At 38.1% G+C, this 12,143-nt stretch overlaps 1 protein-coding gene across 1 annotated transcript; it reads left to right on the forward strand.

Moving 5' to 3' along the window:
• Nucleotides 1–778: 778 nt before the first annotated feature.
• Nucleotides 779–4,069, forward strand: LOC106877115 (uncharacterized). The gene is made up of 2 exons (XM_089339716.1): nucleotides 779–949; nucleotides 1,594–4,069. The coding sequence occupies exons 1-2, from the start codon at nucleotides 798–800 to the stop codon at nucleotides 3,875–3,877; spliced, it is 2,436 nt and encodes an 811-aa protein (XP_089195842.1). The 5' UTR covers nucleotides 779–797; the 3' UTR covers nucleotides 3,878–4,069.
• The last annotated feature ends 8,074 nt before the right edge of the window (nucleotides 4,070–12,143 follow it).

The raw sequence follows: 12,143 nt of genomic DNA on the forward strand, positions 1-12,143 counted from the left end.
GGGGGGGGGGGTGAGAGCAAAGAGAGAGAGAGATGGTCAAACTTTCAATAAAGAGATGCAATCAATGAAAAATATAAACATAACAAAATTAAATTAAAACTAGTGTAAATAGCAGATCGGCACATCTGCACATATTTTAAAGTAGAGGCCGAGATATGATGGAGTGATGAAAGGAGAGAAAGTTTGCGAAATGTCTGTTATGTGTTATAGTTGGGAATGAGTAAGATTGGAAGACGTTGAAGAAAACAACAACCATGAAACAAAGCAAAGAATAAAAATTGTTTTCCCTTGGAGTTACCTCCCTTACAACAAAAAAGTCAAAATTACTCTTCGTATTTTATTCTATTATTTCACAAAAGAAACATTCAAAAAGGCATTCATTCCAACTGTAAATTCATTTTCGTACATATATTTGAATTTCAAATATATTTACAATATTTCCTATATCATAATCTTATTTTATTTCCCATCTGACGTCCAGTTTTCTAAAATCTTTCATAAAAGTTGCCGGATCGTTGGTCGTTCTTTTCTTGCTTTTGAAAAAAAAATTTTCCTGTTTTTTTTCTTTTTTCTTTCAATGAAAGACCTGTATGCTGGCTGGAACTTCACGTTTTCCCTTCTCCGTCTTCTTTCACCTACACCATTCGCCAAGATACTCCCTTACTTTTATAAATACAACCGTTTCTATTTCTAAAAATATTTATTTGTGTGTTTGTCGGGATTTACCTGCTGTGGATGGCAAGACATGCGGATGCGCATGCGCCGTGCTAGAATCTTGAGGGCCGTGCGCTCGGAAAATGGCGGACGAGAGACGGGGGCACCACCAAGCCGTTTGTAAAGGCGAGAAATTACCTGTATTCATCGAGGAAGCTATCGAGGATGTCCTCATCGTGTGCTTGGAGGCCGGCGCCAAGAAATACCGTGGTGTTCTGGTCGATTCCGACAAAAGGTAAGCTGAAATATTTTAATTATTCTTTGGGCCAGAGCTATCGTATTGAAATGTTGTCAAAAAGTGTGACGACAGCTGACTTTTCCTGTCAGCGTCCGTCTCTGCGATTTTCTCTGGTTTCCACATTTCCATTTCTCTCACTTTCGATGTTTTCGCTTTGTTCAATCTTCCCCCAACATCTTTGCATAACAACGTTGCCGTTGATAAACATATATGGCTACACACACATTTTTAAAAGAAACCTTTTTCTACCCAATTTGTTTGAAGTAACAATGATTCGGTCATTCGGCTCCGACCGCAGATGAATGTGTTTTTGGAGATCATAAAAATTACTGAAACATCTTTCCAAACCGCTACTGAATCAATAAGTTTCAACGGGAAGGAAATAAATGTAATTTCATATATATATATATATATATATATATATATATATATATATATATACTCTTATAGTATGTGTGTGTGTATCTGTAGAGTAAATATATATATATATGTGTGTGTGTATGTAGATATTTATAGATATATCATTATTATTATTCCAATTATTATTTGTGAATGAATGTCTATGTATGTCTGCATGGTCCCACACCTCCCAGGTTCACCTATTCACCTTAATTAAATCCACAATTTGTTTCTTGTTGCAGAAGTTTGCCCCACGGTGTATGTTTCCCGTTTAAAAGGGATTCCAATGATGACTCGTCAGATAGTAAAAGTGACACGAACGTCGGGAGTACCGAGAAGGGAGATCAAAACGTTCAGATCTCTGCTGCGGCCCTTCGGCACACGTACAATCAGGATTTTTCACAGTTCGGCGAAAAGGTTGTAGCATTGACCAAAAGGACGTACACTAGACATTTCAAAGACAAGACTGTGCGAAGTATTCGCCTTAGACCTCGTCAAACTTTGTGCTCCAAATGCAAGTCGGCATGCCATGACAGTGCGGCAGATCCGAGTTCTTCCATTGCTAAGACCTCTCAGAACTCTTCACTGTCTTCTGTTTCACAATCCTCTTCAAACTCTCTTCACTCTCTTCCATCCCGGCTTTCAACACCCACATCTCTTAAACCACTACTTCTCCCACCGCCGCCGCCGCCGCCTCCACCTCCCCCACCACAATTCCCAGCCCCTTTGCCTCTGACCACACGTAACAACCAAAACACTCGAAACAGTACTCCCATCTTCAATGCACGTAGCAGATCCCCACCAATAACCAGAAATCGGCAACAAAACACCCCGCTCTCTTCCCCCAAAACTAATCGGTATTGCCAACCGCCTCCTTCTCCAAAACCATCACGTTATAATCAACCACCTCCTTCACCAAAAACTACAAGGTACAACCAGCCCCCACCATCTCCAAAGACCACACGATACAGTAGCAACCAGCCACCTCCATCGCCCCGGGCAACACGATACAATCAGCCACCCCCTTCACCTAAAAATACATATTACAATCAACCACCACCATCACCCAAGAACTCAAGGTATGCCCAGCCCCCTCCCTCCCCCAAGCCATCTCGTTACAACCAGCCTCCACCCTCACCTAAATCTTTACGTTACAACCAACCACCACCATCACCTAAGCCTCCTCATTACAATCAACCACCACCATCTCCACGCAATTCTCGTTATAGCTTACCACCACCATCACCTAAACCCCCTCGCTTCAATCACCCTTCTCAATCTCCTAAACCTCCACGCTTTAATCAACCCCCACAATCTCCCAGACCAGTAAGTTCCCCAATAACTCTCCCCTTACCACAAGCCCAGGTTCAGCTGGAACCTCTGAAACTCACAGAACACCCAGAAACAAGGAGTGAGTCTCGAAAGAGGAAAAGCTCTCTGGCCGAGGAGTATGTGCCTACTAATGATAAAATGAACCCTAAATCTGAAGGACTGACCATTGTGAAATCTAGTCCAATTATAAAAATATCAGTTGGCGAGGGGACTGTGCTAAAAATTCCTCCTCGCCTTCATTCTGAAGTAGTGGATACAGACCAATCTTCAGATGAAAAACTTGAAAATAAAGAATATTCAAGTCATAAAAGATTGAAAAAAGCTTTAAAGAAAGCCAAGGAGAAGCTGAAACGGGTAGACTCTGAAAATGGTGATAAAATCTCCTCAGGTCATCACCGAAAGCACAAACGGAAGCACAAACATAAACATGCTTGCGCAGATATAGATCGTAATTTACCAGCTCTAGGTGTTGACAAATCAAACAAGGAGGAGAATGACTTTGAAACTGAGCCGACTGATTCTGAGATGAACGACCATCAGCGGCCTCGGTTGTTGTACACTTGGCGGCGAAACAGCGGTTTATCACGGGTAGAATCGGAGAGTTCAGCAAACACCATATCAGGAGATTTAAAAAATGAAAAATCAACAGTAAATCTTTTGCTTGATAATTCTTTAGAGACAAAATCGGAATCGTCAGGCGAATCAACGGACGGTTTTAACTCAAACTCAGCTAACGGGATATCAGATTCGGACTCTGATTACAGGGATGAATATGAAGAGCAAGAATTCCCAGGGAGTCAGTCACCTACATCTGATTCGCTGAAACCTCTCATGATGAAAATTCAAACTAAAACTGTTACCAAAGTTGAAACTTCTGAGGGTCGTATAATTCATGTTGGAGATATTGTCTGGGGTAAGATTCAGGGCTTTCCCTGGTGGCCAGGGCGAGTCCTCTCCATTACTGTAAGTACACGAGACAATGGAGTTGTGATAGCTCAGCTGGCTCACGTTTCGTGGTTTGGGTCCTCCACTATGTCACATATGCAGTGTGTCGATTTATATCCATTTTTAGAAGACTTTAAACTCCGATATAACAAAAAGAAACGGGGTCCTTATAAAGTGGCTATAAAACAGGCAACTGTGGCTGCCAAGAGTTTCCTTGGAAATATCAAAATGGAAGATTTTGAATTGTGACCACTATTGGTATCTTCACAGCCCCTTTTTTTTTTTTTGAAACATAGATTTTATCATCTGGATCCTATCTGATTTGTTGCTTTAGCTTAACATGGCTTTCATTCATTTGGTTACATTTTATTCTACAAAATCTAACCAATCTGTTGTTTTATTTCAGAAACTTGAAAAAAAAAAATGAAAAAATAACAATTATCTCTTGCTCTTGTTTATCTCTTGCTTTTATTTTTTGCTTTTATTTATTTTTTTTTTTCAAATAAGAGATTGTTGATCAGAAAACAAAATAAGGAAACAAAATTTCCTGCCAAGTTAATATATATTGCTACAAATTATCATTATGTAACTTGGGGTTTTTGGAAAAGCAAAACGGTAAATTCCTGTAACACATTTATAGATGGAATTTTCAAGTTTATAGGTTGTAAAAAATGTTCTGTAATTGCAAAGTAAAACCGTTTTTAAAGTACACACATACTTACACAATATAAACTAGTTACACCCTATATGTGAATTCACACTCTATTTGTCTTTCTCGATACTTATGCATCACATGTGGTGTACATGTCTATCAAATGTTTACATGCATGGATTTGGCTTGTGCACATGTATGCATGTTACATATTCCCATATATATATACAATCACATATCATTCACTACTCTAAAATTAGGTTTGATTTCTGCTCATCCTCTGGTCCTATGAAAAGCTTGAGCTAATGGATAAACCCTTTCCTTGTACCATTGGCCAAGTTTTCTAATGTGGTATATTTCTTATTTAGCAGGATGTCAGCATTTTTTAGTCCATTCAGTGCTATCTCAAATCCTCGTGTTTATAACACTTTGTAATTTTGATAAATTACATCTCTCAAACACACACATTTTAAAAATTCTTATACAAGAATGTTGTTGACAGTGACTTCGAAGTTTTGGCCATCTAAACCATTGTTGGACTGCAATGCTTTAGGATTAGTTTTGCCTCTGTTGAGTTAAAGATCATCTTTGGGTGTGTGGGTTTGAGTGGGGGTGGTAAACGATGACTTGGCTGGCTGAAACTTCAAAGTCATTGTCAACAACATCCTTGTATAAGAATAATAAATTAGTCCTCTACAAGAGTATAGAGTAACCCATCGGATTAATGTAAAACTGTTTTTATTATAACTGAACCTTAGGGCGGTGAGCTGGCAGAATTATGAGCACGCCAGACAAAATGCTGAGCAGTATTTCATCTGTCTGCATGTTCTGAGATCAAATTCTGCCAAGGTCAACTTTGCCTTTCATCCCTTCAGGGTCAATAGATTAAGTACCAGTCAAGCACTGGGGTTGATGTGGTCAACTATCCCCCTCCCCACAAATTCCAGGCCTTGTTCCTATAAGAGAAAGGATTATAACTGAACATAAAGACAAACATTAAAAAAATATATACATACATATATATATATATATATATATACACACACACACACACACACACACACACACTCACGCAGGGTGTCTTATAATGATCAAACGTTTTAGATGTAAGTAACTAGGACTGGAATGAGAGCATTTATTAAGGAGTGTACCCACAATCACACTACAAATAAAACTCTATCCCATCATTATATAAGACACTTTGTGTGTGCTCGTGTCTAATTTATAGACAACTCAGTAATGCTGCTGCAGACATTCTCTTACAAATTCTTTACGACTAGATAGACTTATGCCAGTTGACAAAAAAAAAAAAAAAAAAACTACAAAAACAAAAAATTGTTGGTTTACACATTTGGATGTTTTAATATGAAATGAATCCAAGGCAGGAAATGAATAAGGGTTTGGCTTGAGTTTATTTGATTTGACTTCTTTTTTGTTTTTTGTTTTTTTCAGTCTTTCAGACATGTACAGTTGATTAGTGTAAGTAAATAATCTCCTTGCAAGCTGAGTCTGCAACCTGGTTTCAATTCCCAGTTGGGTGGAGGTCATTTCACTTCATGCTGCTGCTAACACCCTTCAGATGGGCGTGAATATTACAATATCTAACTTATAAATCCGAGGCCTTGTGTCTGTAAATTTCTTTCTTTTTTATTGCATACCAGGCCTACTGGACTGGATGTAACATGTAAAGAGTTCTACTTGTTGGAGGAAGAGAAGGGGTGGGGGTCCTGCTTGATAAAAGGTGAATATTTTTTGCATAAACATGTGAATTGAAAAACAGACCTTAAATTTTGTACTTATTTCAATACAATTTGCACAGAACATTTTAGGCAAAAATTTTCTGAACATGTAAATTTGTGTTAATCACATTCTACCTTCACTGATTTGTTTGACACATTGAGTTATGTGTTACTCTTAATACAATTACTATATCTCACCTTGAGATTTGTTTTCTAATTCCGGTTGTTTTGACCATCAATGTTCAACTGGACCTGTTGGTTGGTTGTTTAACTCTTGGTCAGTCCTGATTGAGTTGCTCTGTTATTTCAAGCAATCCAGCTGTGACCATCCAGTTTTATTTTCACACAATATCTAGGATTACATTATCCAGTGTGTCCTTCCTTTGAAGGCAGTAGGGTGTGGCCTGAAGGAGAGTTTCTGGATATTTCTAGGCACTCCTCTAGTTTGAGGCTTGTTCAGTTTCCTTTTCAATGAAGAAAGTTTCCTCGAAAAGCTTAAAAAACCCACATTCAGTGTTTAACAGCAAATGTAATTTGGAAACTTTTTTTTGTTATCTGTCTCTTATTGATTTTATTTTTACTCCCTTCCTACTTATCCAATATCCCATTTAGGTCACACATGGTGCTATAATCTTTCATCAGTTTTTCTCAATCACAAATTGCTGTTTAGATCTAATCCTTGTGTATTTATTTGTTTAAAAAATCTCCTCTGATTTTTCTCATCAGAGCAAACACTTTTGAGTTTTTTTCTAGATTTTATATAAGTTAAGGTTTTGGAATTTATACTACATCTCATTCTTTATTATTATTATTATTATTATTATTTTTTAAATTTTATATTTTGTTGCTGTAAACATTATTTTTGAATGGGTCCAATAGAGATTTACTCCAAAGAAATAATTGGAAACACATGGAAGGAGTTTCAAATAAGTGAAAGCAAAAACCCATGCATTGGTGCAGGCAGAGCTGCGTGGTTGAGAAGTTTACTTGTCAAACATATGGTTTTGGCTTCAGTCCCACTGCTATAGCCTCAGGCTGGCCAAAGCCTTGTGGGTGCATTTGGAAGACAGAATCTGAAAGCAGCCTATTGTGTGTGTGTGTGTGTGCATATATGAGTTTGTGTCTTGTTTTGACATTGTGTAATGGTTGTAAATGAGTCTGACTGTCCCATGAGACATGTTCAGCTTTAGCCACGGGGAAATATTAACTTGCTTGGAAACCGGCAAGGATTGGCAATAGGAGGGGCATCTGGCCATAGAAAAAATCTACCTCAATGAATTTTCCATCTGACCCATGCAAGAATGGCTGAGCAGACATTAAAATGATTTGAAAGTTGAGATAGCTTGTCATGTTTCAGAACTAGGTGAGCCTTGTCTCCTATATATATATATATGTGTGTGTGTGTGTGTGTGTGTGTATATATATATATATATATATATATATATATATATATATATATAGTGGCTATCACTGCATGTTAAAAATTTTTTTACCAAGTCTGAGTCATCATTGCCTGTGTAATTTATCCCATGTGTAACAAAACCTGTCTTATTGCTGATTGTAAACTATGTCTTACTGATTAGGGTTTAGCTAGCTTCAGTTAAATATGGAAGCCTTTTCAGTTACATTTTTAAGTCTCAGTCAAGCCATGACTTTTGTATTATTTTTATCTGTCCAAGGCAAACTGCTACACATGGGACTTTCTGAATGGCATGCCTGCTGAAAAATTACATAGAATTTTTTTTTAGTGGAGCAACCTACCTGATGATGAATGATGTCTCATTTTTCCATGCTGGCATGGGTTGGACAGCTTAACAGGAATTGGCAAGGCCAGGGGCTGCAGCAGGTTCTGTAATCAGTTTTGGCTTGATTTCTATGGCTGGCTGCCCTTCTTAATGTCAACTACTTTACAGACTGTACTACGTGCTCTTTATGTGGCACCAGTGCTTTCTATGTGGAATCGGCACTCACATCAGTGCTTTTTATGAGGAGGCACCTCTGTTTTAGGATCTCAATTGTTTTGGTGGGTGGGTCTTTTAGAGTACAGCAATGCGCCACATATCTTGGTCTCCTGCCATCTTCACAAGGTTCAGCATTTTGAGATTGGCCTTCATTATTTGTTAGTTTATACTGTTTTTACAATTACTTTTAAAAATGAAGAATTTCGTAGAATGCCTTTATTATTAAGCTAGTGTTTGGAACAGGGAATTCTGATAAAAGGTTTTCATTTGAGATAAATTTACATCAGGAAGTTTGTATTGTAGAACCAAGGGCGGCCTCAGGCTGGTCAGTATCAAGAAGGTTAAAATATATTGCTGGCATTTTGATGGTTTCTGAGCAAGGCCTTGAAATTACATCTCTGTAACTCCGTTCACTTGGCTGTTTAGAATAAGAAATGACCTGAGCAGTAAGGAGAGAAACCAATCCTGCTTACCCTTCTCAAGAAGATTCTGTAGATTAGTCTTTCTCAATTATTTTTGTTCCACACCCAACTTCAGTTTTCCAGTTAATCATGCATCACACCATATATGGACAAGCTAATCATCATCATCATCTTTTAACATCTGTTCTCCATGCCTGGCATGGGTTGAACAGTTTGATTGAAGTTGGGCTCCCCAGGCTCGATTTGTCTGTTGTGGCATGGTTTCTACAGCTGGATGCCCTTCATAATGCCAACCACTTTACAGAGTGTACTGGGTGCTTTTATGTAGCACCGGTATGGTCGTTTTATTGAAGCTAAGAAAACTTCATAAACTTACTCAGAATTTCACATACTTGTTCAACAGATTGTTGTGATAATACAAACTAATAAAATAATTCATAAATTGTGAGTATATATGTGTTCATGGATATCAATTTCAATAAATACACGCACACACACACATCACCCTGTGTAATCCTCTGTACCACTTCACCTATATTTAATTTCTCCCTGTATTTTGAGGATGTACCCTGTCATATCCACCACCATCTCTTACTCTCTCCTTTCTTCTGCAATTGAGTTTCCTTGGATCTCTACAGCAACACATCTATCTCTACCCCTCTATTATTCTTTTAATCTCTCAACTAACACAAAGCCACTTCCCTTAATACTACTACTCCCTCCCCCCCCCCCCCAGTTGAGGGGACTTTGTCTTGTCTTGCAAGTTACTTGGTGACCCAACCAGTGCTGGTGCTACAAAAAACAAAATGTGCACATTTTGTTTAACTGTTTAACAGTTGGCATTAGGAAGGGTGTCCATTCATAGAAATTATTCCAAATCAGACAAGAGAGCTTAGCACAACTTGTGTCAAACTGTCTACTCCATACCAGCATGGCAAACAGATGTTAAGTGATTATATATATTTATGTAGATATATGCATATACACACAAGTTTTATTCACTTGTTACTTGGATACATATTCCATATTCTGAAGTAACCCCCACCTTTAGAAATACTGATGTAGATTATTCAACCACAGATATGCTGGCAATTATCATTAATTTAATATTGTAAATATTATTCTTGGTCAGATTGTAGATTTGGCATAATTTTGGAAGAATTCAATATGAATTATAAGACATTAAGATCTGATGAGTACAAGGTGCTGGTGTTTGTGAAAGAGTAAGAAGTATTAATATGTTAGCTATACAAACATTGTGTGTGTGAACTATATTTTAATATTTCACTTAGGCATTATGAGTAATATCCTGGTGTAGAACTTATTATAACATGCTTCAGAATAGGGCAATAGTCAAGTACAGAGCAGTAATGAGAAAATGAGATGGCAAAAGAATAAAGGATTATCTTATGAACTTCATTTGTTTACAGCTTTTTCTGCGAAAAGATGCAATGGACTTGCAGTTGTGTGCCTGAAATATGAAACAGAAACAGCTGTAAGCCAATGAAGTTCAGAAGATGATCATTTATTCCTTTGCCATACCATTTTCCAGCTGTAGAAACTTTGCCAGATTACATTGGAGCCTGGTGCAGCCTTCTTGCTCACCAGTCCTCAGTCAAACCGTCCAACCCATGCTAGCATGGAAGGCGGACATTAAATGACGACGACGATGATGATGTATATATGTATACATGCATATGTATATATATATATATATATATATGTGTGTGTGTGTATGTATGTATATATATATATATGTATGTATATATATATATATGTATGTATATATGTATATATATATATATGTATATATATATATGTATGTATATATAAAAATGTATATATATGTGTGTATATATATATATATATATATATATATATACATGTACATACGTATGTATATATGTATACATATATATGTATATATATATGGATACATATGTATATATATATATATATATATCATCATCATCATTTAACGTCCACTTTCCATGCTAGCATGGGTTGGACGATTTGACTTAGGACTGGTGAACCAGATGGCTGCACCAGGCTCCAATCTGATCTGGCAGAGTTTCTACAGCTGGATGCCCTTCCTAACGCCAACCACTCTGAGAGTGTAGTGGGTGCTTTCATGTGCCACCAGCACAAGGGCCAGTCGGGCAGTACTGGCAACGGCCATGCTCAAAATGGTGTTTTTTTTCATTGCCACCTGCACAGGAGCCAGTCCAGCAGCACTGGCAACGACCTCACTCAAATGTTATTTCACATGCCACCGTACAAGTACCAGTAAGGCGACGCTGACAATGGTCATGCTCAAATGGTGCTATTTATGTGCCACCGGCATGGAAGCCAGACAGCTGCTCTGGCAATGATCACGCTCGGATGGTGCTGTTAGCACTCCACTAGGCACAGGTGCCAGTCAACAAATTTGGTGCAATTATGATTTCAATTTCACTTGCCTCAACAGATGTTTGCAAGCAAAGTTTAGTGTCGAATGAAGGAAATGTTGGCATGGGTACCAGTTGTCGAATTTGGTTTGATTTCGATTTCACTTGCCTCAACAAGTCTTTGCAAGCAGAGTTTAGTGTCCAATAAAGGAAAGGTATGCATAAGTGGGCTGGCTACATCCCTGGCAGAGGCCTTGGATTTTGGTCTCACTTGGCTTGCCAGGTTTTCTCATGCACAGCATATTTCCAAAGGTCTCAGTCACTAGTCATTGCCTCGGTGAGGCCTAATTTTCAAAGGTCGTGCTTCACCACTTCATCCCAGGTCTTCCTCTTCCACAGGTTCCCTCAACCGCTAGGGTGTGGCACTTTTTCACACAGCTATCCTCATCCATTCTCGCCACATGACCAAACCTGGTAAAAGACTGCAGAGGATGTGTGCTGGTCGTAGGCTACAAAATGTGAACTTTAGCTGGAAGTGAAAATACCATGGTCCCGATTGCATATTGATTTTTCAGGCCCTGTAAATGGATATTATTACTTAATAGTAGTGGACAGCTACACAAAATGGCCTGAGGTCGCAAGGCGTAAACAACCAACCTCATATACAGTAATAAACTTTCTAAATGAGCTGTTTGCAAGATTTGGTGTATCAGATATAATTGTCTCTGATAACGGAACACAGTTTGTATCCTGTGAGTTTAAAAGATTCTGCGAGATGTTCACATTAAAATATAAAACTATAGCACCATATCACCCTAGATCAAATAGAAGGGCCGAACGGTTTGTGGACATTTTTAAGAGAGCTTTAAAGAAAGCTAAAAAGGAAGCCACGGATGATGTCACAATCCAACAATTCTTAAAGGTATACAAGGTAACTCCGAACCCAAATGCGCCAGAAGGAAGTTCATCAGCAGAACTAATGTTTGCCAGAAAGGTGAAGTCAGTATTTGATAAACTATTACCAGTAAAGAAAAAAATACGTGCCAGAAAGACTTGTCAAAATTCTTTAAAATCAGTGATCAGGTATATGTAAGAATGTATGAAAATGGTACGCAATCCTGGGAAGAAGGAGAACTTATAACACACATAGGAAGAATGATGTAAGAAACGGAAATGGAATGAAAAGGAGACCTAGAAATCAGCTAAGGGAAAGAGTCATAGAAAAGGAGCCAACAAGAGCGGAAATACCGATGGATTGGCTATATGACACTTTTCAGGTTCCAACACCATTACAAGAAGTCAAAATCACACGTACAAGGAAACCCGTCTGATAAGGGTACACCAGGCACATGCA

The sequence above is a fragment of the Octopus bimaculoides genome, chromosome 22 (assembly GCF_046866305.1).
Source record: "Octopus bimaculoides isolate indiv1 chromosome 22, ASM4686630v1, whole genome shotgun sequence".
NCBI classification, from domain to species: Eukaryota; Metazoa; Mollusca; class Cephalopoda; order Octopoda; family Octopodidae; genus Octopus; species Octopus bimaculoides.

Excerpts from the sequence above, each read along its gene's own strand:
- LOC106877115 (XM_089339716.1), top strand. The coding sequence starts at position 798 with ATGGCGGACGAGAGACGGGGGCACCACCAAGCCGTTTGTAAAGGCGAG. Across the intron at positions 950-1,593 it reads CTGGTCGATTCCGACAAAAG|AAGTTTGCCCCACGGTGTAT; the intron begins GTAAGCTGAAAT and ends TTCTTGTTGCAG.